The 24,748-nt window shown below is 43.9% G+C and overlaps 1 protein-coding gene across 3 annotated transcripts in view; it reads left to right on the top strand.

Moving 5' to 3' along the window:
• NCAPG2 (non-SMC condensin II complex subunit G2) overlaps window positions 1–22,808 on the top strand; it is a 31,558-nt gene extending 8,750 nt beyond the window's left edge. For 2 of the 3 annotated variants that reach the window (XM_078603561.1, XM_078603553.1), the window contains exons 11-28: window positions 2,554–2,679; window positions 4,175–4,354; window positions 6,095–6,247; window positions 7,534–7,756; window positions 8,293–8,399; window positions 8,843–9,031; window positions 9,324–9,394; window positions 9,541–9,700; window positions 10,388–10,549; window positions 11,074–11,190; window positions 11,808–11,957; window positions 13,342–13,441; window positions 13,990–14,297; window positions 15,880–16,023; window positions 16,691–16,794; window positions 20,107–20,207; window positions 21,385–21,487; window positions 21,925–22,808. In XM_078603561.1, coding sequence (XP_078459687.1) covers window positions 2,554–2,679; window positions 4,175–4,354; window positions 6,095–6,247; window positions 7,534–7,756; window positions 8,293–8,399; window positions 8,843–9,031; window positions 9,324–9,394; window positions 9,541–9,700; window positions 10,388–10,549; window positions 11,074–11,190; window positions 11,808–11,957; window positions 13,342–13,441; window positions 13,990–14,297; window positions 15,880–16,023; window positions 16,691–16,794; window positions 20,107–20,207; window positions 21,385–21,487; window positions 21,925–22,003 — 2,577 coding nt within the window. In that variant the 3' untranslated portion in view covers window positions 22,004–22,808. The remainder of the gene's footprint in view (window positions 1–2,553; window positions 2,680–4,174; window positions 4,355–6,094; window positions 6,248–7,533; window positions 7,757–8,292; window positions 8,400–8,842; window positions 9,032–9,323; window positions 9,395–9,540; window positions 9,701–10,387; window positions 10,550–11,073; window positions 11,191–11,807; window positions 11,958–13,341; window positions 13,442–13,989; window positions 14,298–15,879; window positions 16,024–16,690; window positions 16,795–20,106; window positions 20,208–21,384; window positions 21,488–21,924) is intronic. The other variant, XM_078603570.1, reaches the window with a different exon arrangement.
• Window positions 22,809–24,748: the final 1,940 nt, after the last annotated feature.

The raw sequence follows: 24,748 nt of genomic DNA, 5'->3' as shown, positions 1-24,748 counted from the left end.
CGACTGGCGAAAGCATGTGAACTCCCGCCCGGCTCCGCTATTCGCACGTTCTCAGGGAGTTGACGTCGTCGGCGTTCCCAAGTAGCCGCAGGCCATCTTGTAGTGGGCGGGGAGCAGCTCTTTACGTTAATGAAGGCGCTGGCGGTCGTGACGCCCATGCTCAGAAAACTATCGACTTCATCACCGTCGTCGATAGAGCTGCTGACATTGCTGAATAGGGTGCTAAACAGCGACTCCTCCATATGGGCAGCGACTGCCGTCAGCGGAATCGCGAGCATGTCCGAGTAGCGATGCTGCAGGACAGAGCGGATTGTGGCCTTTAGTGTAGCCAGCTTGTCTTGGCCTGTCGTTTTCGGCAGCTGTGGATTCAAGTAGGATACCACAATGGCGGGTTTCTGAAGCAGAAAGTCGCGGTACTGCACCAGCTCAGCCTTCATCCCCGTCGCGGTCAAGGACTCATCGATCGCTCTAAGAGCGCCTTCGCCGCGATCGCAATGACGGATCAGGTGCTCCATCATCACTGGCACGAGATCCAATGTTTACTTGCGGTCCGCCGACAACGAGGTCATGACTTGGTGCAGCATTCGCAGGAATGCTTTCACGCGCTCGATGTTTGCCCACTGCAGTTCAGTGAAAGCACCGACGCCGATCACATCCTGGAAGCGCCCCATGATAATGTCCAATAGGACACGCTTCTTGATGGCGTCATCGCCCATGTCAAACGTCGAATTCCACCTGGTCGGCGAGTCCTGGTACGTCAGCTCCTTGCTGGCAAACTTGGCGATCTCGGCCTCCCAATGGTACGACTGCCGGACGACCTTGCTGCGCCTGATATTGACGAGCACCTCGTCGACTTGATCAGTTTGAGAACTTGGACGACGCCGATCTGGACCGAATGATCTGGGCAGCGAATATGGTGGCAAGTCCGCAACTGCTCATATCTGGCATCCGCGCTGACCAGGGCGAACAACGTCTTGACAGCACTGATCGCATCGGAGCCATTGTCGCTGGTGACAGCGAGCAGCTTGGTCGAGACATTGTGCCCGATGCTTTGGAGGTGCTCAAACAGAGTGGTGCCAATGCGCTTGCCGACACCCCTTCCAGACTGCCCATCGAGGATCGTCAGCAGCATGGATTTCGACGCACCAGATTTGGTGTCGATCCAGTGCACCGTGACCATCCAAAATCCCTTCAGGTTGCGGTTCGACCACCCGTCAATGGTGAGCGAGATGGCGACGTCAAAGTTGGAGAAGAACGTCCTGACGAAGGGCAGCATGATGGCGTGAAGTTCGACAATCCTGCGAATGACGGTGTGGGTCGACGGGTCCTCGTATCCCTGCGTCAATGTGTGGACCAAGGTCTTCAACTTATCGCTGCCGGCGGCTCGCAAAGAGATTGCACCTTGGATAACAAAATAAACCACCGCGTTCTCAAACTTTACCAGAAGGCGATCCGGGATTGTTGGCCAGCTCAGCGTTTGCTGCATTAGGCGGCTCGCCGACGCCGACGTCCACGTCCCGACCGCGCTGCCTGGGGCGAGCACGTTGTGCTTCTTGAGGTGGGATTTCCACCCCGACGCGTTCGTGTGGGAGGAAAACCACTTGCGGCAGTGCACTGCCGCTTTCCTTGCTGCACACGAGGATCACCCTCCATACAATCGTGAGTGTGCTCCCACGGGAACGCATGCCGCTGCCTTTTTCGATTGCTGTTCGCAGCGACCCTGGAAATGCCATTGCTGGCATCCTCGACCTCATCCTCTACCTCAAGAACGTGGTCCGTCTCCATCTGGTCCGACATCGATGATTCCAATTTAAAATGGAGGCCACGGACTGCGCCACGGAGCGATTAGCGAGCGGTGAATAGGGTATTTACCGGGTAATACTTTGCGCTACTTTTACCCTACCGGGTAATTCTTCCATGCTACCTTTACCCTACCCTTTACCTTACCCCTTGGCGTGGTCGACACCTTTACCCTTTTACCCGGTAAAAATGGTAAATTACCTTACCTTGCCGAGGCCTAATGCTCACTCCTATGTACATCCTATTTGACGTATTATTGTAAATTGGTAAATATCAGACTGGTGAACTGAAAGTAAATACATCTGTGCATTATTTACTAATTTTTGCACTTGCATCTTAAGCAGGCCAGTTTCAAATAAGGGTTAAAAATGTAATTCCTCTTGTTCAAATATTTAAATGTTTAGTCAGTAGTGCGATTATCTGAGTGCGTTGAGCCTGTCATTGGAAACAGTTCATTCCACAATTTGTAACACTTATATTGAATCCAAAAGTGTTAATTCTTCAAAAATACATAATGATTGCTTCACAAGTTTTTATGCACATTTAACAATTACGCCGAAAAGTTGCTTCAACAATGTGAATTTGCCCTCTTTTCTCATATATGCAATTACTCTTCAAACAGGTTTAACTGAATTGTAAAATAGGACAAAATTGCACATCATGCAATTTTGTCCTATTTTACAAAAGAAACTGTTTCCAAAAGATATTCTCCCCATGTAGTGCTCATGCTGAGGGTGTTTGCCTTTGTTTCAGGCCAGCAATAGCGAGATACGGGCCAACGCCACCCTGCTGTTCACGGACGCTTTCCCACTGCAGGACCCTGCATTTGGGAGGGAGGAGGCAGATGCGGATCTGCAGAGGCAGTTTGAGGAGCTCTTTGTGAGTGTCATGTGCATCGATCAATGCTTTTTTTGTTGTTGGTAGAGTTGGGGATATTTACCACTATATATTGTGCTAGCAGTGCCATGTAGATCGTGAGAGCAGCTCCATTCATTAGCCTTTGCACACACTGGGGTTGATAGTCTCAACAAGGAACAGCCTCAGGAAGGCATTGGCTAGCTCTTGGCCACTTTTACCTATCTCTTACCCATTGATGAAGTAGTAGAGCCGGGCAGATGAATATGTGGGCTCTCACCCGATGGGTGATTTTTTTCTTCTACGAAAGGGACTTTTGACTGACACCGTTAGATTTGCCGTACATGTGAGCCAGTTAACCACGAGCAGTGACCTGGGCCTTGAACTCAGAATCTCAGAGGAGATGGCCGAGTGTCTCAACATTGGCAATCGGATTTCTAAGCCATTCGTTTGCAATACACATCCATCATTGCCGACAGTGACAGATAATGAGCAAGCTACAGAATTTTGCTGAGTGAATTGTTTTAGGTGAAGAATAAGTCCAAAATAAATATTTGTCGTTATTATAGTATATATATTTTCAGAATCTTTATTTAGACCAGAAGAATCTTATTTTACACTAAATTAAAATTTTAATTTTATTATGTTTTATTTTTATTATTTTATTATGTTTCATTTTTATTATTTTATTACTTCCCTTCTACGTGACTTTACCGAAAGAACCAAGAAAATTAAAACCTATTTAATATATAAAGTAATGCATGTTTTTTCATAACTATTCTATGCACATTGCATGACGGTACAATTTGAACTTAATAACGTTCATGTATGCGAATGTATATATGTACTGTCTGTACATGTTATTAAATAGTACTGTATATTAAAGCAGTCTTGCAATGGACTGTACTCTTTACTGCAATGCAACACTTTTGAGTATGGCCACATAAATATATACCCACTAATAAACACACGGTAGTTTAATCAAGCTGAATACGCTTGTTGGCAAGCAGTTGCCATTTTCATTGCATTGATATTAATTACAAGTGATTTATTTGACTAGGATCCTGGCACACTGAGCTGCATTTACCAGCAATATTTAGGTAATATTAATTGCTGCATACAGATCATCTGGTCAGTAGAGTTAATGTCTTCTCCAAGAGCAAGCTGTTTGATTGGTACTTGTATTGCTCACAATATGCTATAGCACAACACTAAATTAGTAGAAATGGGCCCTTGAACATGCAAACCTTTAACATGAAGCACAGATTCCCCGATAGCCTGCCTAATATTATGTTAGAATGAGAAAAAATGTTGTTGTCGAATTCAGTATGTTAATGCTGTATTGCAGAGAAGACGGCAATGTTCGATGACTGTAAAGTAGCAGCGAATGTCTGACCATGATCTTGTACCATATAAATTGAACAGACTGAACTATAGGTTATGCAGTGTGATTGTACGTACTGTATATTTTTCTCTCATCAAACCCCTTGTGTTTGCTTGTGCGTGCGTACACGCGCAGCGTGTGTTGGATGACCCGTGCCCTCGAGTGCGCTCGAGCGCGGTGCTAGGAGTGTGCCGCCTCACCTCGCGCTACTGGGAGATGATCCCCGGACGCCCGCTCTCCGAGCTACTCACAAAGCTTGTCTCCAGCCTCGCATTCGATGCCTCCTCGGCTGATGTGCGCTGTGCCGTCTACAAGGTCCCCATCTCCATCATGATTGTCATCATCACTACCACCACCATATACATTGTTTAAGGAAGGTGATGATCTGACTGGTTAGTCGTTTTTTTATCCAGGAAAGAATGTTAATTATTTGTCTAGTAAAGCCTCACTGAATCTGAGGATTAATGAGTGTTTTTAACCAGCGTACCCAAGGAAAACCTATACGTATGAAGGGATAACACTCAAAGCTTTACACAGATGGTTAATCATTTATTTTGTTCTGCTATCTTGGATATCTCACAACCCAGCAGGTTTTGGAGTCCCACAAATCTCTGTGCACTTGTGTCGTAAGTGTGGACATTCATTTTACTATGGTAACAGGGACAGCATTAAAACACTGTGCTCGTCCACTGGACCCTCTGTACAAGCAGTAGACAGTTTCATTCCTATTGTAGCCCAGGAATTTCTGCATGGAATTAGCAAACAATGGCATCTGATAAAGAGTGCACCCTAAATATTTTACAACCTCATTTGCAATAAGATCATTGTGGGACCCTGTCTTTGCCCATATCCCCAATTGTGAATCCTACTCAAAATTTATTATGAATGAATAATACATTTATATTTCCTCAAATCTCCCTTAGAAAATATATGTTTTCAGTGAGGTTCCAATGTTTAACCAATTTTGCAATGTATTTTTTACATAATGTATATAAATGTCCTTATACACTGGCATTATATTTGCATGGTGCGGATTATTGTTACTTGTGTGACTGAAAGGAATATTGTCACCTTGATTTTTGAGGGTTGTGGTAGATAATGGTCTTAGCTGTAGCATATTCCATGCAAAAATAAAATTGTTCAGTTGTGTTGTTTTATAATTGTTATTTAGACAAGCACAGTCTATTATGTAACCACAACAGCTGCAGTTTTGTCACAGTAACATTTCTTTCCAGTGGTCTGCAGGGAATACTAACCATGCCTGTCAAGTCTCCATGCTCAAATAACCCAGGAACTCCTTAGCAAGAGTGTTTAGTTATTTGCTGGTGATGGTAACCACATTAAAAAAAAATCGTAATGTGTACACAAAGGTAACATATCGTATTTACAACCTTGTAAACATGTAACAAGCTTAGGGTGACAAAACTAAGACATTGAATTCAGATTATTTTTTTTGTAAGTGTTATCCTGTGTTTAATGTTAAAGAACTGCCTTTGACAGAAAGCGCATTACATTTTCCTCGGCCACTTGGTCTTAAGCATACTGGCCAAGTAAATAATGTGCATGTGATATGTTCCACGATTGAGTCAGAGGTACAGGTACCCCAAATATCACCAGCCTCTATCTACACATACCTCAAGATTTACCAGCATTATTTCAGACATTTAAGGCCATAAAGGCCTAGTTTGTGTCACCATACAAAGCAGGATAGATCCCTAAATTAAAATTTCTTGTGTGTTTATGACTTAATTTGTGCTTGTGTGTGTGAGATTGCCTATATGGGTGTATGCACATGTGTTCGGGGATGAGTCATGTGCTCATCACGCTATGCTAGTGAACACGGTGTGATACCTATACGCGTATATGAATAGCAGTTGGAATCTTATGTGGTCTGTGTCAAGAATTACTCATAATAGTGACAGCCGAGAGACAGTCAGCCAAATGTAGTGCTTACCTCTTCACTGATTCATGTTGTGAGTTTTTATGTCTGCAAATAGCAATTGTTTCGTCAGTCATGATTTTATGTTTGTGGGTGCATGGTGTTCTCTTTCACAGTCCCTGCCAATTGTTCTCGACAACAAATTGAGTCACCCGTTAATGGAGAAGCTCCTTCCAGAAGCCAGGAATGGGCTACACGATGTAACTGAGAGGGTGCGTGTGGCTTTTGTCGACATGCTGCTTAAGGTCAAGGCTGTGCGAGCGGCTAAGGTATAATGCAGTTTCCTCATGCATTTTCACTTTTATCAACCTCTGTAGTGCTGCTACTCGTATCCATTAGCTGCCTTTGCAAGTATACCGACGAAAACCTTGTTGCTTGTTATCATACTCTTTGGTTTTTTCGGTAAAGTCGCGTAGGTAAAAAATTAAAATAAATGAAAGCACACACTTAAGCGGTGTGCTTTCGCTAAGTGATCCCCACCTGAAGAAGGATGCTTGTGTTGCGCCCGAAACGTCGTGATTTAATTAATATAATTTTTTTACCTACGTGACTTTACCGAAAAAACCAAAGAGTATGAATCCTTCCAGTCACGAAAACTTCAAATCTAGAATGCTTGTTATCTTTCGTGAATAAATGTTCCATCCACACTGGCAAGCAGACTGGTTGCTAAGAACAAATAGCTCTCTTTCACTTAATTATTAAACCCATTTTGTTCGATATGATGCCATTTTATTTCAAGTTACTGTGATAAAGAGAAACTTGATGAAATAATGCTAAAAGTAATTAAATTGTTCCCCAATTTATCCATTTCACATTTGTAATTTTAATGTGTCCTGGGTCCATTGTGAAATAGTTAGGAGGAAAAGGTTTTTTCAAGTGGTAATTAAAGTGACTAAAGTGTGAAAAGTCCATTCAACTTTCAATGCAGACATTATTGTCATATCTAGCTTTTAGCATGTATTAGGGACATTACGATTATCATAACTTTTTTTCATCCACAATAACATTCACGAAACAATACATCAAACCATAGTGACAAAAATATAATGATTATTTCCAGTTCGGAGAATTATAATCATAGTAGAAATATTACTTTTTATGGTTTTGACCACACTGGTGAGTGGCCAGAACCAATTCAGATATCACTCACTATGGGTGTTAGCCATTGTCAAAAATCTAAATCAGTCCATTGGGTTCATAGCGCAGCGCGCGATAGCACCATGGCTCCGCCTCTAGAAGGATTATAGCTAATAAATAGACAACAGTCTGTCTATCCACGTAACATTTTTGTTCCATTAACCCATAGGCCTTTTGGATCAAATTTTCTAGCAGCATAAATTTTAAGTAGGAATACAAGTCATGATAAAAAAAAGAACAACAGAATAATGAGTCTACTTATATAATAAGTATGCTGAAATGTTAGTGTAAAGCATTCTGGGAGATGAGTTACGTAATTCAACGGGGGGGGGGGGGGGTAGCAGGTCTCACTTTACCTCATTTTCTTCTTGTTAAATTTCCATCCCGTTTGCCCCATTAACCTTTCTGTGACCCGCAGTACTGGAAGATCTGTCCGATGGAGCACCTGTTGGCGCGTCTGGCGATGGACAGCCCCGTAGTGACGCGCCGGCTGGTGCAGCTTCTGGCCAGCTCCTTCCTGCCGGTTGAGCAGCCCGAGGAGACGTGGAGTGAGCGCTGCATAACCCTTGTGCAGATGAACCCCACTGCCACCCGCTGTTTCTATCAACACTTACACAAGTTCGTGTCGCCGACGAATATCGGTAAGGTCTGATGTATTTGCACTATCGTCCACGGTACACGAATTGGTAAAATAAAAAAAAATTATATACCAATAATTTGCAATTACTCGATTGTAAAAGTAAAATACTGTAATATAATTTTTAAGCAGGTGCTACTGGTTTAATCTACTGAGTTCCTCACTTGACTTAGATCCAGGTTGTCCAAATGTGTTTCTCTCAGTTCTTATGAGCATTCAATCTCTATGTGATTTGTTACAAAATTATTACCCATAGAGCATCGTGTTTTTGCTCATTGATGCTGCTGGCTGTTGGCTTCCCTGACCCTGTCATCTCAGTCGGCTGCAGTGTGTGCTCCTGAAGGCATGTTAAGTATGAGAGCTGTAATGGAAATGTGATGATTGATGTTGACGGCCTTTTGAGTAAACTAGTGGTGAAGTAAAGTTCTGTATATTTGATGTGGTCCTAAAGTGAGTTGAAATTTAAGTAGGGATTTTTAATGTAATTATCTGCAGTGGCAGTGCAGTTCATGATTTGCTTGTGTGTGCATCCTCCCGCAGCCAAACTGATTTTGCAGCTGTATCACTGCCTGAACACGTGTCTGCCAAAACACAAAGGCCAGAATGAAGAGAAAGAAGCTGAGGGAGATGAGAAAGAAAATGAGAGTGTAAGATAAGTGCTGATATGTCCTTTGAAGACTTATAACGATTAAATTAGTCATAATTCGAGGTAATTGTGGAAAAATAGTCCTATTGTGGAAATTATAGTACGTTTTGTAGCTGCATAGGTCGCATGAACCGATTTCATGCAAATATATTGATTCTCACGCAAACTAATTATTGCATGCATATCAGAGAGTAACAAATCAATTTTAGTTGATCATTTCATTCATCCTTACACTCCTACTAGTCCTTCCTGAATTGTAATTTTTAAGCCAAATTATTGTGTTCACCTGTTAATTCTGTCATATTACCACACTGTTGTCACGTGGCTCACTCGGCTTTAGTGCTGTAAGTGTTCAGGTAATGTGGGAATCGCGCATCAACACCTGCATCAGCGCAGTCTGCACGTGAGCGTCGCATGCTGAACCCTCGAGCATGTGCCTTCCAGCAGGAAGATGATGATGATGATGAGGACGTACCTCTCGCCAAGGACCTGACGACAGTGGGCAGCTTGCTAGAGGTGGTGGTCATCCTGTGGAGCAGCATTCGCAAAGTGTTACTGGGAAACCCGCGCGTGTATCAGCAGCTCGTGATTAAGTTTTCCGACGTGGTGCCCGGTTACTTCAGAACGTTCAAGGTGATTATGCTGGGCGACATCTTTGAATACAAATTGTAATTAGAATTGAGCATGCCAGTCCTTATTCAGATGTCTGCTTTGTCAAGTAGGCTTAAAGGGATAAAACATGGTTACGTTTTTATATTTACCGAGTATATATATAAGTTATTTTTCATTTACATATGTACATATACATATCATTTCATCAGAATGACACTGTGTTGCCTTCTCCGAGTACTTCAGTGTCAAAAAATCTTGCATGTCTCGTGGGTTGAACAACTTGGCTGCTACACTGTTTTCTTCCATAAAATAGAACGAGCGCTGTTACCAGGCACTGGTCATTCTTGCTTCCTACATGCCTCCCAACACCATCCCTACTTTCAGGTGAGGGCTGGTGAAATACTTTAATACTTTTTTTTCCAGTTACTTCTCACAGAATACCTCACCAGTTTCAAGCTTTGTGTATGCTCACGGTTCCATCAATCGCTGATTTATCGTTTTTTTGCCTATGTGGTTGGTGGCGGTGGCAGTGGCAGCGTGTTGTCACGGCTACGTGCCTTTGAACTGGGTGTGGATGACATGGATTTCACACCGTTGCTGGACTGCATGTGCTGCTGGGGCCAGGCGGGTCACATTTTGGAGCTCATTACAGAATGGCTGTCTGCCAATCTGGGCCAAAAATCTCCACAGGTTAGTCTGAGAGATAACAAGGGGGCAAAGATAGAATAACCTTTCAATTGACATTACTTAACAATAAATATTTTTCATGATTATTTTCAACGACTTTTTATTTCAATATTTTTACCATTAGCATTTACAGATACTATTTCATTGACTAAATAGTGTATGTACCCGTCTTTCAAGGATGGTCCCCTCCCACCCCCAATATCCCCCCACCTCCCCACCACTGGGTGTCCCCCCTTGCGTGTGACAATCCCCAGCACCTGCCCTCGCCGCAGCCCCCCCCTCCTACTTAGCCCCCTCTCCGCACAAATGCCCCCCGCCCTCGACGCCGCCCCACTCATGCAACGTAATGGGTAAGCGTGGCCATTAGCTAATCAAAAGGCGCGCTGAGCAGTGAGTTGACGGCAGCCAATCGGAACGCAAAGACCAAGGAACTATACAGAGCCATGAGTACTTATATAAAATATATTATTGCTCAATGTAAAGTTATACCACCTCTTTCCATCAGTGTTCTTATTTATGAGTATGACCATCGCAAAAAGTGCTGCTCATGTTTCAACTATTACTGCTTCAATCACGAATCTTTCTAACAAAATTCGCAGGTGTAAAAATTGCTTGTGGGATTTAGACTCGCACTGAAATGTTTCATTGTCCGAACTTGACCTGTTCCTATCTGCAACTGTCACCCATCAGACAAGAGTCAACCGAGTGCGGATAAGTGTACCCATGTTGCCAAAGCCCGACCTGGCACTGCAGTACACAGAGTACATGCTCCGCTCACCTGTGTGCTGCGCTTCTGTGCTGGATTCTGGTCACAAGCTGAATGCTCTCGCTGAGCTACTGGCCACCTCAAAGGTGCTTATGTGACTCGAACATTCGCACAAACAAACGGGGTAGTACAACGGAATGGGGTTGTATTTCTGTGAATGTCTGCTTTTGATTTATATAACAATTTACAAATTTGGTATTTGTGCCATTCTTATGGGGCAAGCCTATCATGAAGGCACTTTGTTTCACAGACTGACATAGTTTGCCAAGAGGGAATGATAGTGCCTTGTTTTACCACAAGTAATTTAGGTGTAGTTTTTTTATTTGTACCAAGATGCAGGCTTATATGGCTGCTATTTTGAATTATGCCATGGGATCTTTAACATTCACTGCGGAGTAAACGGTGCATACACCCGCAGTATTGAACATGGCAGTCACAAAACACTAACCTCTGAAAAAAGCGGCAAATGCGCTACTGCTTGGCCATGTCACCTCTATTTAAGCACTGTAAGGCAACGGAGAGAGACGGCAAAGCTTTGCGACGCTTATAAGTACAAAGAGCGAGCAAGTGGTTTAATTTGCTGATAATCTCTCCCTGCACTCTTATACAGGACACTCTGCGAGCCTTCCTTAAAAACCCGAAGACGATCGGCGTGGACACTGCGAGTGCGATGGCCTTACGTGCATTCCGGCTGCACTGTCTACTACAGATCCTCATTCACCATAAGGTCAGCATCCCTGTAGAGAAGAGCCTGGGACAAACAGGCGATCCCAATTCCAGCCCATGGTGCATGTCTTCATTTATCAAAGCAGCGTCAATATGGGATACCACTTAAAAATTGTATTCATCAACCATTTAAATGAATATTAATATATAAATAAATGCCCTGATTGCTGTGGCCTATTTTAGCGGTGTAATAATTATATTGCCATACTGCACAATAACTTCAATATAAGTCAATGTATAAGCAGTACTTCCACAGTATTGTAATGTAGGCAATTCAAAAGCATTGCATTCACTGAATGACCAGGTAATTTTAAGTAATTACATTGATAGTACCTGAATGGTAATACCTATCTCGTAATGCCACCCATGATATGATGGACACGATAAATGCAGGTACTTCCCTGCCCTGCTTTGGTGTTGTCAAGTCATGGGTATCATATTGTTTAGAGTGATGAAATGATGATGATGGCCAGTGCGACACAGCACCCAGTCCGATGACAGGGATTTTGCGAGCAATAACTAGTATGGCTGTGTACTTATGTATTGTGTGTGTGTAAGCAGTGTGTAACCCAAAAACCTCTATTATAGTGTGTACATATGTTTGTTTGTATTTGGCAGCACAATGGGGAAGGCCGCGCGATTCAGGCCTCATTTGAGAGCACAAGCAGCTGGGTGGTGCAGTACGTGCTGTGCGCACTCCAGGCTCCACACGACACTGCTAGCAACAAGGCTGAGGCTCAAGCGAGCTTCGCACTCGACATTGCAACAGTGAGGAATGCTTAATGAGAATCTGTAGTTTCATTGTTCTTTTTGGTTACAAGTCATTCAGTTTCTTTTGGAGTCGCTTCTGTCGGAATTACATTTATCACCAACTGCCATGTTCAAGCCACTGCCAGATGATAGCTTTTTTGTGTTGGCTTTGCTGTCTCAGGGCCTGTTCAGCTCCAATTAATTATATATCTCAATTTCTGCATCTTTTTTGATGCATCATTAAAGTTCTAAGGACTGCTTAAGCAGTGCATTAAATTGCGTGTGATTGTTATGGATTTTAAACAATTACATATGGAGATTACTTTTCTTGGTAACTAGTTGCATATCAGGCCATCAGTGGTTTTTACAAAACAATCATTGATTGAAGGGTTATTTTTGTAAACATTGCATGGCTGTTTGTGTATAGAATTTTATGCTTAATTTCATATACATTGTTACACTTACACAGTTTGGCAAAACAAATTAAACCCAAGGACATATATATATCCACATACCGTGTAAACATAAAAAAAAACATTTTTTGTCTCATGTGCACACAATGAAGTACGTTTGTTCTTTATTAAATGAATGGCTGCTATATCCGTGAGCTGCCCAGACAGGCACTTTCAGCAGCTATGCATTGCCGTTTATTGCAGGATGTGGACAAGATCGCAATGCGTAATGAATTCCACTAATTTTTGTATTTACGAAGTGCATCGGTTTTGATATTTGTTTAGCTTGGTAGCATTGGATAAATGATATTAGTTAGCACCAATTTAGGCCCCTATTGTGTAGAACATGAGAAAGTGGTGGGGACAGTCCAATGCCCTATCACCTTTGTCTTATCACATCAAAACATTGCATAGATGCTAATATCTGACTGTGTTACATAAGCAATGCCCAGTCCTTGCCACTTCTCTGCATACCCACAAATCAAACCTGGATTGTCAAAATGTTAGCGCAATGAGCTATCCACTGCACTTGCACTCCCCATATGAAGTGTACATACCTACACACACCCATGGCAAGTGACTTGTGCAGCGAAGTGGCAGTGTTTCACTCATGAGCACACTTCACAGCCACAGCATTCAACATGAATAACACAGGAAAATATACTGAATGAATAAACTATGCATTGTTGACACCAGTGTGTGCCTAATGAGCCAGACATCAAAGAAAGCATGTTCCTGTAAGCAACTCGTGTGTTGGCAATAATGAGTCAAGTTTCCTGAGAATTACATGCCGCATGAATGCTGTGTCCTGCATGCTAAGTGTTTTGTCTACTGTATCGCCGTAAAATAATTTCAGCAGCATCGTACAACATTTGTCCCGTGCCCATTCCAACCTCCAACTTCTACTCTTTAAAGCTTTGACCACTGAATCTTGATGTTGTCTTTCACAGGTGTATCTGAAGGCCTGTAAGGACATAGTGCTTGTGGGGCTTGCAGACCCTGACTTTATTGGACATTGCCTGGAATTCACCATCAGTGTGGTGGAAACAGGCAAGAGAGCTCAATAATATTGTATAGCACACAATTCACTCCTTTCGTAAATTATCATACATCATGAGGCACCGAAAAAGTATATTACAACAGTGCCTTCATTGTTTTATAATTTATAGTTTTTATTCTCTGAACACCATACATCTGCACTTATTTTCTGGCACCCATTTTCATAGTTATGTGCCATTGGCATCATGTAATGAGACTAATACATATTCACTTTGAATATTTAGCGAGGAGTGGACGACCCTGTATCAGAGAATGGCTCTTTAAGATATAATAAAATAGCTTCTGAAGTCAAAACGTGACACATTAATTAAAATGAACCCTTTTTAATGATTATCTTGACGTTGTGGCCGAATGGCCTTCTTCAGAAAAGTTCACTGAAGCAGCAACTTGATAACTTACTTCTGAGTCTTGAACAGGCTTCTGATTGTGCTTTCATGAAGTGATTCTGTTTTCATTAATTAATCTTTCGAACAGTTCCTTGTACACCTTGAACACAACAATAATGATCACAACTGTTTAATTCCCACGATGGCTCTCAGATAAAGGAGTGCAGTGCCTGCCACTGGGTTTGCAACTTCTGCAGAGCGTGCTGAGGCACTGCCTGTGCCAGGACCATGAGGACGCGACCGAGGTGCCCGGAGCGAGCACCGTCGGCAAGAACGCAAAGGCCAGAGTGACACGTGCCCGGAGCAGGGCAGAACCTGTCGTTGATGCTGCCGCACGTAGCGCCATCGCCGCCTCGCAGGAGAAGCTCAGAGAACTCGTGCAGGTTGCTCCGACCGTGTTCCAAAAGCTCCTGCAAATGATGGGCCGCTGTACCCGCAAGCAGGCGGATGTCGCGCAACAGGTATCCCCCTTAACCACAGGGTCAATGTAGTTTTTAATCTCTCGATTAACATTTCTGGCTGTTTGCTGATGATGCGTATTATCTGTGGATGTATGTGCTGTGTGTGGTATATATGTGTATGTAGGGAGTGGTAGTTTAGCGGTTAGTGTGCTGCGCTACAAACCCGGCGACCCAAAATTCGATTCCTGCCCACGACCAACACCAGTGGTAATTATTTGAACCGGTTTTGGGCCTCCCCTAGATCGACTCAGCCTCCAATGGGTACCTAGTGCATTGTGTAAACATCGCCACGAGGGAGACAGGCGGCCTAGTGTGCTCGCTAACAGCACTTGCCCCAACAGTCTGTTAAAGTTATTCGGGGGATCTATGTCTTTGTATATGTGTATATATTGGAAAAAAAATGGGAATTGAATAGCAAGTGTTGTGTAGGAGGTGACACTCTTGTTAGTACAGTGTTCATTTAAAATGTGGAAGGCAATTCATATCTGTTTAGTGACATCGCGGGATGTCACTGTGTGAAGCCGGGCAGTGAGAGGCACGGCGTGCGATGTAATGACATCGCTGACACCACTGGAATGTGGATGCAGTACCGGCCCTAAGCGGGGCTCGGTGAGCGCTAATTGACAGCGACGGATGGCACCACGCGCTGCGTGCAGTGCCAGCCCCTAGAGGATAGGGTGCGAGGGTGCCGGCCACGGAACGGGGTTGCAAAGGGGCCATGGCACTCTGGTTGACCCCGGAGGACACGTGACCGGAGGTGCCTACCCGGGGACCCCCAAAGGGCGGCTGAGGGGATCACGTGTCCAGTTGGAGATGCTCCTCGAGGATCCGAGAAGGTGGTCGTGGCTAGGGGCGGAGCGAGCCCCGCCACACAGGATATAGGCCGAGCCCCCAGTGGGACCGGCTGCTGTTGTCATCCTGAAGACTCGACGTTCTACGCCCTACGTCCAAAGACAAGTCACCAACACGGGGACCTGGACCCAAGCTGGGGTCCCGTCCATCGTAGCTACTGCCAGTGCAGTTAGTGTAGTTAGCCTGGTGGACCACCACCATAGGTTGTTGTCTGGTGAAGGGGCATTTACCCCTTTGTGTTAGTGTGTTGGTATTAATAAATGTCTTGCCTCCAGGAGTATGGCTGAGTCTCCATCTGTTACTCGTTGAGCTAAGACTAGTGAAACACACTTGTAATTCAGAATTTTGGAGGGAAGAGTTGGTTCATTTCGAAATCATTGAGTGCATGAGAGGCTACTAGGTGGCTAGTAAATGCAAGTAGGCTGCTGGCCTATTTGTCCAGATTTTTTAAATCGTTATTCTCTAATGAGTGGGATTGTTTTTCAGTTCTGTGGTTTCCCTTCACATGTATATATTACTAATGAAGACCATAAAGGTTTTTGGGGTTAGATTGCATAAATATATAAATGTGTCGTTAAATGAAGAATTTGTGTAGCAGCTTAAAGCAGTACCCTCATGACATGGGTCTCAGTACTTCCTGAATAAATTAAAAACTAGTGGTATGCATAGTATTCAAGTCGGTTGTCCAGTTTACCACCCTTACCCACATGGGGATGTGTTGGTGTTACAGGTGCTGCTGGAGCTTGGTCCTGCACTTGCAGGATTATTGGCCATCGTATGTCAGTGGAGAGCCTTCCAAGAGAGCCTCTTCCATGACATTGTCTCAATCACAATGGTCGCTGTGGTTGCTGAAACTAAGAACATCGTGCAAAAGGTATGAGGGATGAAAGGCTGGAGTTGCTCCTTAGGAAGAGTGGCGGACTGAGAGATTGTGTTTATGGACTTTGTCGCTGATTTCTATTAGGTATAGGAGTGTGCGTATACCTAATACGTGCGATGAGCAGAGTGCCGCTTTAGTCAGGCGCTGTGGCTCGCTGCTAATTATTGTTGAGAACAGCTGATTGGTAATGCTCACAAATTTTATCATTAGCTGAAAGTTTGGTACTGTTGATGTCTTGGAAGAATTTGATTTTAAAAAAATCCATTATAGTGGATGGCTATATTAGAGACCATAAGTGGAATTTCTCTTAGTTTTCAATTTCAGGTTTTAATGGACAATCACTTGAGATGTTTAATGCAAACAGCTAAAGATAATCAATTCAGGTAATGCTAGCCATACACTGTATGACTTTGTGTACATGTGGGGATACACCAATATGCTGCTTACTATATTTACGGTCTGAGTGTGAGCGTAAACTTTAGTAGAATGCAGGTGCTTATGTACCTTGACATTGTTTCTTTCTCGCTGTGGCATGAGGTTTTTAAATGATCGTTCGACAGGTGAGCATACTGCAGATGTGCACAGGGTGAGACTGGTGATCTCCAAGGCATACGGATTCCCAAACACTGTTGAGCAGCTCACGTTGTGTGTTGTACTTCAGAACATGGCGGAGAGCACCCCCGTGCTCCTGGAGAAGTTGTCCAACCCGCCCCCCCTTTCTGCCTGCATCCTGGCGACTGTGCTTCGTAACGATAAAATTACCAGGTGCGCAAAAAGAGACCGTTTGTTAACAGTGTCTAGTAGACACATAACAATGTATCCATTGATTATTTATATGTTTTACATTCAAGGTAAATGTGAAATTAATTATTTTAGTTTCTTATTTACTGCGTGTAACTGGTTTACATGCTTCTTGCAGCCAAGAGGGGCACTACATTTATCACAATTGCAATAAAATACTTTCATCCTGAATCTGATTGCACTGATGGGGGGCAAATCATTACATGCATTCACTGGCGAGGTTTAGTTCCTACTTGGAATTGTATTAATAGCGGTGACTTGTGTATATGATGAAGTAGATTCGGCATTTCAGGAAGCAGAGTTTGGGAAGCAGACCTACTTATTGCAGTGAGGATGGATTGCCTGCACACATTTGATTTGGCTTAAAAAAATTTTTTAAGAGTATTACTGTTAGATGTTGACTTTAACCTATATCCCACACTTGATTATTCATAGTGTTCAGTCTTGAATTTAAGATCACATTTAGGCTATGTAAAGAATGTAAAATTAACTAGACGTACACTGGGAGTAGCTACAACGGACAGGACTCCAGCTTGGGTCCAGGTCCACGTGTTGGGGACTCGACACGGACGTCGAACGTAGATCTTCAGATGACAACGGCAACGCTGAACCCCGGCCCCTCTGGGGACCCGGCTTATATCCTCACTGGTCGTGGCTGGCTCCGCCCTTGGCCACGACCACCTTCTCGAATCCTCCAGCAGGATCTCGCCCCGACACGTGACCACTTCTAGCCCCCACTTGAGGCCCCTGTGTAGACTTTACCAGTCACGTGTCCTCGAGTGCCATGGCCTAACCCCATTCCATGGCTGACACACTCACACCCCATCCTGTAGGGGTCGTCACTGCACGCCGAGCGTGGTGCCACTCAGTGCTATGTCTCAGCGCTCGCTCACTGAGCCTTTCTAGGGCCGGTACTACACCCACATATACGGGGTGTCCGCGATGTGAGTACATCGTACACCGTACCTCTCCAGGGCCGGCATTACACGGTGACATCCGCGATGTCACTACACATAATGTGCAATTAACTTTAAGCACATAGTCTATTCTATGGATTCATGAAGATGGTACTTAAGAATCAAGCAGTGCAGGTAAGTGTGAGTTTTTATTTTATCCGAATCTTTTGTTACATAAGTGTGTAACTGGCACTCGTTGTGGTAAGGTTTCTTCCTGAAGTATATTTATGCCTGCAATAGTACAGACACATGGTATGTCACTCGTACTTTTGTAGGGGTGTTACGGAGGGGCTGTTATACAATGGGATCAGATGGGAAAGAAACACAGTGGGCGTGGCTATGTCGGTGCACGGGAAGGTGCTCCCAGCGACGTCCGCATCGGGCAGCCTGGGGGGCTGACTCGGAGCTGGGATCCCCCGGGGCCCCACCCCTCAGCGGGGGGTTTGGTATAAAAGGGGATGAGCCGGAGGGCTCAGAGAGAGATGTTGAAGCTAACCAGTGAAGGCTGAAGATCGTCGTAGATAGAGCCCTGGACTCCCCTGGATCGCCGCCCTTATCAGGGCCGAACAGGATCGAGCCAGCGGCGTGGTCCTGTGAGCCAGAGCTGGTGCTCTTGTAAGAGCTGGTCTGGGACTCCGAGTACCGTGAGCCCGACTTACCAGTGTCGGGCTAGCTAGCCTCCCCTAGCCCGTTAGTGGAGGACCCAGAGGTAGGCTAGGCGTAGCTAGAGAGTGTATCCCCAGTTAGACGGGTGAGGGGGCCGATACCCCCTCTAGTGTTGTATGTCAGTGTTGTGCTGTACCGACACGGAATAATTACGTGTGCCTCCAACCCCGGCGTCCAAGTCTCCTGGAACACTATTACACTTTTAGCAGAAACACCTGCATGATTGGTCGTACTTACAAAAACACCAAAGCAGAGTGGTTATTGAAAAAAACATTCTCACTAGATATGTTCCCAACTCTGGCTATTGTATACCATTAAGGTTAATACATCAATGCATTTATTTTGTACAGAGCACAACATGTTTTTAATAATCTTCAGTAGATATTGTCTTAATATTCTAATACTGACTTCCATGCAGACCATTATGTATACAACACTGAAAGGCACGTAGGTTCACCACTCCTCTGTGCTGCTCATTGTTATGCATGTTTTCTATCTATTTCATATTTATGTATGTGCGCATGCATGTGCATGTTTGCAATAATCTGTGTTGATTTCCTAATGACAAATTTACAGTGCCCAAAATATTTAAATAAACATTTCTACATAATTGATGGTATCCCAGCCCATGTTTACTAATGGGATGAAAAGGTCAAACCCACATCCTTTATTTTTCATGTACATCTTCTAAAATGAATTTTACCATTATAGTACTTGGCTAAAAAACTACTTTTTACAATTGTGCCCTTGAGTGCAGTGCAGAAAAAAAGGAATGAAAATAGAATTACGATGGGAACATTAAATATATTTTGGTTTCGTGTGGATGAATAAATAAACAGATTGTTTTCATATAATTTTATTATATAGAATGATAAAAAAAAATTGCATGTGCATTAACGCTATGTAGCTTGAACTGTTAATGTTTAAGTGTGCTTACATCAATTTGATTGTGCATGATTGCTGAGTGACAAGCACAAAGCCAATTTCATGTTATATAATTACCAGCAATAAAAAAAAATTCTCCAAAGAGAAAATTCAAGAAGTGTTGAGATCTGTCACCTGTTATGAATTGTAGTGTCCCTCTTCAAACTGTAATGTTAGGCTCGCATAGAATACTGTGTATTGGCCAAAACCAAGCAATGACATAAGGTCATTAAATTATTCCACATTAAGGGTTCTTTTCCTTCATTCCATACAATCTGAATGCTTCTAACATTGTTACTTAATTTGCTCTCTACTCCACTTCGTTATTCCTCGCTTAATCAGTTGTATAAAAAATCCTGTATTAAGAGCCTAGCAAACATAAATTGGATGCTATATTTGGCTTCACAGATGTCGGTAAATACCAATTCCTCACTCCATTTTAAAATTTACACTTTTCCAGTGTTTTTCAGACTTGTCTCCCTTTTTTTATCACATTTTCCATGTAGATGGTGTCCTTACTATGCACATTTAATTAGCAAAAAGTTTCGTGTTTGTTTTTGTGTCTATGTATTTTTGTATGTGCATATATTCTTATTTACCAACGATCAAATCTGCCCTCATTTCCCTTTACGCTGGTATCTGCCCCCTTGGAATAATTTGCGATTCACCTCTTTGAACTGTCACAGTTGTATGCCCTTAAACATCTTCGACCCCAACTGTGCACATTCAGGTCATTTCTGTCTGAATTGGAGGAGTTCGTGCATTCGGACGAGCTTCAAAGCCTCGTGGACATCACGTCTGTGTTACATATCATCCACACCATCTTCAAGGGTAAGGGCAGCTATGTGTAATTGGTGCAGCCTTGCACTCCTCCGTCTGCCATGTGAATGGGCACAGGTGTGTATAACAAGTCCGTTGATTAAGTTCAACACAATCCGTGAGCTCGGAGAAGAGCAAGTCTGGTGGGACCAGACCCCTTAAACCAGCACTGCCTCGTTGATGAGGTGATGTGGAAATTGGGACATTGTGTTGGTGGTGGTGGCGATGTTGGGGTGGAAGGTGATGTGGTAAACTAAACTGTCGACAAGTTGTCACACCCCCATTATCATCTGTGCCATGTGTGTGTGCATACCTCTCAAATGGCCTATGTCCAACAGTGTAATGAGTACCAACTGGCTGGGTGCCAACAAGTGTCTATGGGAAGGGTTGGCAGTGACCTGTCTCTTGCCAGCCTGATTTCTGACCTGCTTTGGGGGACCACCCTTGTAAGCTTTCAACTAATTTGCCTTTCATGTTTACATTTTAAATTTCTGCTTGACAGTGGAGAGAGAGCCAATTGGCAGTGCATTTTTTACTTTCCCTTTTCTGAATGGCTTTGAAATGGTAATTTCTAATACTTTAAGTAAATATAATAAATATACAATACCATTATCTGCAAAGGAATATTATTATTCTGTCTCCATAATTTAAAAGTGCCCTAAAAAATAAGCATTTAAAAAAAATTCTGCTATACATATTCAGCGCCTGCTGAATATGTATTGGATTTGTATTGCCCAGTGTGAGAGGCAGGCAGTTGACAGTGGCCCACGAGGTGTGCGAGACAAGAGGTGTCAGCACTGCATGTGGCCCGACAGCTGCGATACTCCTAATTACTTTGCTGTTGCGTCTCCTTGGTCTACCTCCAAGTCACGCACAAGACTGTCATCTGCTTGCCTTCACATGCCAAAACTGTCTAATACAATTCCAAGTATGAGCATTTGCTCCCTTGCATACGTGACCAGAGTGCTAGAGGATGATGGAGCAAAGACGGGTACGCATGGGGAAGGCTTCCTTCCCTTGTTGGAGAAGAGTGTGTGTGCATTTGGCATCTTGTCTTCGATTCAACACCATTGATCACGGCTGTCTCGCTTGAGTGCACACCGAGGCAGGGGCCTCGGTTTGATGGGATTGTGTGCGGCGAAGGGTTGACACAACTCCTCCTGCACCTACCTCCCTCTCTCCCCTTCAGCCAAAGGGCGAGGTAGAGATATCGGCTCCGTGGCCAAGGCCATCCAGAATCAGCTGGACATTAACGCCACCTCCATGATGGACGAATCCAGCACAGTTAACAGGTACGTTGTTTGGAAGTAAACTTCCAAGGCATGCAGTGTGGAAGTACCACCGGGACTTCTCAGAGCCTCACTGCTGTACTTTGAGATTCAGTCTTGTTTAATTGGCCATTCCAATTTGACAGTGAGGTTTAGTGTATTTTTCCACGAAAACTTTTGGATATTGTGTTATTGTTGGACAAATTGTGTGTGCACGTTGGGGAAAATGGACAGGCTTATTTCATGGTGTGTAGGTGTAAATGCGAGATCGGGTTAGTCTGTATCCATTTAATTAGTGTCCAGATAACACCGCAGTTATGCAAATGTCTTGGTGCATTATATCGAGAGTCATCCTTCTGATTCCTATTGTTTTCACATAAATTGTTGCAATTGTTTATACGAGTTATGTTTGTCATGGTTTTGTTTGCACAGGCTGGCTCACTGTGCTCTCTATCTCTCAGGGTTTTGTATGAAGAGGACCGACGAATCCTGTCAATACTTTTGCCATCCCAACCCTTAGCTGCTCACACACAAGGCTGAAGAGCTACATATGCATGCAAAGTTTTTCTTCATAGTGCATATAAAATGTAAAAATTTTAGTAAATCAAATGGTCCTGTAGTGCCATATTTATGGCATTTAGCAGATGCTTATTTGAATTATATTGCTGTATCCATAACATTGTTATATAGTAAATGGCATTCACTTATTTTGCTTTCACCTGCACATTAAACACATTTTCCTTTCATCTTAATTTCCCACTTTAAAAGCCTACCTTCTTTATCCCGTTTTCACTTTTCATTTGTCCTCTGCTGCTTATTCGCACCTCCGATTAGCACGGTGGCTACGTACGGTAAGAAAGATGTTCAACGCACATATGGTCAATTCCTTTCCCTCACAGTCAACATTTTCATCTCTTGCCCGCTGTGCATCTAAATGTTTTTGTTGATCACGTTGTCCCGTGACTTGTGATGAGCATCCCTTCACTCGATTTGTCATACATTTTAGGTGATATAAAACACCATGTTTTCTATTTGTGTATTTTTGTGCTTATATTACCGGATATGTTTTGATGGGTATCCGCTGTGAATAACGGCCGTTATAGGCTGCAGAGTTGCATTGTGGGCAGTGCAGCAACATCCATTGTTATACTCTACGCCTATGCTCCCTGACTTCACTTGTAAATATTTATCAACGTGGTGACGTGTGGTCAAATAACCCCTACAACTTGAGAATGAGGGATGCCCATGAGAGGGAGATGGGGGAGTGCAGCCATTTGAGGCTGTCACTGGGAGAAGGGAATGAAATGTGGTCATGGTTGAAACAATTAAAATGAGACACACCACACGTGTGCTGTGGTTTTTGGTGTAATTTGTGGTATTTTGCTTGTGCCGTCTCCATGATCGATTTTTGGGTTAGGCCATGTCAAGATCTCTCCAAATATGACATTGGGAGCTCGACACAGCCAAACACATTGTAACGTGTACATGCGTTTAACTCCCCAATTTACTATTGTATGAGCTTACCAATAAGTTGAAAAATACAAATGTATCAATTATATACGTTTAGTTTGAAGCTACATCGAGCATGAGGACAACGATACAGGAAGTCAGAATGGATTCTGATTTATTATTACTCTGCCTTTGTGGTTCTTGTTCTGATGTTTGATGCAATTTCAAACGGAAAGTTAACTCTAATTGCCCCCCCCCCCCCCCGGTGGCCAAAGCTACGAGTTGGGGCTTCCTTGACAATCACCATGAGATGTTAGTTTAACACGTAGGCTTTCGCGACCAGTATCCATAATAAAGGGTTTTTTTTGTTAGATCGCGTATATAAATGTATAACTGTCGTTAAACCCGCCACCACCCGACACAGCCAACTAGTAAGGGTTGTCACGTAAACAGAACATGCCAATTCGTCACTAGTACAGCACCGGTGTGTTGGAGAGCCATTTAGTTGTAAGCTAGTTAATTACTGGCAAAACCTCGTACTCAGTTTGTAAATGTTGTGGCGTGGCTCTCCAACGCACCGGTTAGTGCTGTACTAGTACACTACACTATATACTACACTACACACTAGTGCTGTACTAGTGACGAATTGGCCACGTTCTGTTTACGTGACAACCCTTACTAGTTGGCTGTGTCGGGTGGTGGCAGGTTTAACGACAATATTTACGCAATCTAACCCAAAATAAAAACTTGTATTGTGGATGAGATACTTTTTAACAGTGTAAAAGAACAAAAGCTTATTTAAAACGGAGCGCCCCTGCAGCGTTAAATGTTGGAGACCGTGAGCGTAATCGTGTGGTTAGGGAAGATGAGCCGCGACCTATGGTCCTATAGGTGCGACCGTGCGAGGCGAATCAAATATTGGGGCTCCACCTGACCGAATGCCGTACCCCCTGAGGTGATGTCGTTACTACGCCACTGATTGTTACATATCGTTGTGAGGATTGTTCTTCACCTTACAGGTGAGCTGAAACGATAACAATTGGCGCGTTGTGCTCACGTGAAAATTGTTTCGCTGGATCGGGTGGTGGAGGGCTCCTTACCCCGCACCTCCGATTAGCACGGTTAGATACATACGGTACGAACTAAGTTCAACATTCACTCAATCGCATAGATTTGCTCAGATCATTAAGTGGTGTGACCCAACAATCAACCGAGTCATTCACTGCAAAACCTACGTGCTAAGTGAACCGTCTTCGTTATGTAACAGTGTATAGCACAAATACGTGAATAAGTGTGTTGGTAATGAGTAATGAAGGCTACAACATCCCTCAAAGCGGCGGTGTTTGTGAGGCCGCGTGAGGCCAGCGTGGTCGCCTCCACACGGCGCGTGTGGCGCTCGCGGAGACAATGCAGTGCCCGTCTGTACATTTGGCATATATATATGTGTGTGTGTCGTGATACGCTGGTGGTTATTATGTCGGCATCTGTTCGCTGCTCAAAGGCGAATAATTTAAGCCGCGACCTTAAGCGATTCGCGTCATGATGATGCTCGTGAGCGGGCACCGTGAGCGAGCCGAGCGAACATTGTCAATGAACGGTGACGTCACTGCTCACGAGCGATTCCTTCTTTCGCCGTTTCTCTCCACCGCAGCACTCATCCCCCCCACCACCTCCACCCGGCTCCCCTCTCCCCCTCGCCGAGGGAGAGCCACAGCGATCGCCGTCCCGCCGCCCGCGCCGCTCGCTCTCCACGCCTTGTATCGTTCTATTGATAAGAATTAGGCATCATCGACATTATTATCAAAAACATCACCATCATTACCATCGTGTGTCCCT

This window comes from Lampetra planeri, chromosome 2, assembly GCF_965212315.1.
Source record: "Lampetra planeri chromosome 2, kcLamPlan1.2.h2, whole genome shotgun sequence".
Lineage (NCBI taxonomy): Eukaryota > Metazoa > Chordata > Hyperoartia > Petromyzontiformes > Petromyzontidae > Lampetra > Lampetra planeri.
Note: the sequence above shows the minus strand (reverse complement) of the source record. Positions and strands in the feature narration are given on the sequence as shown.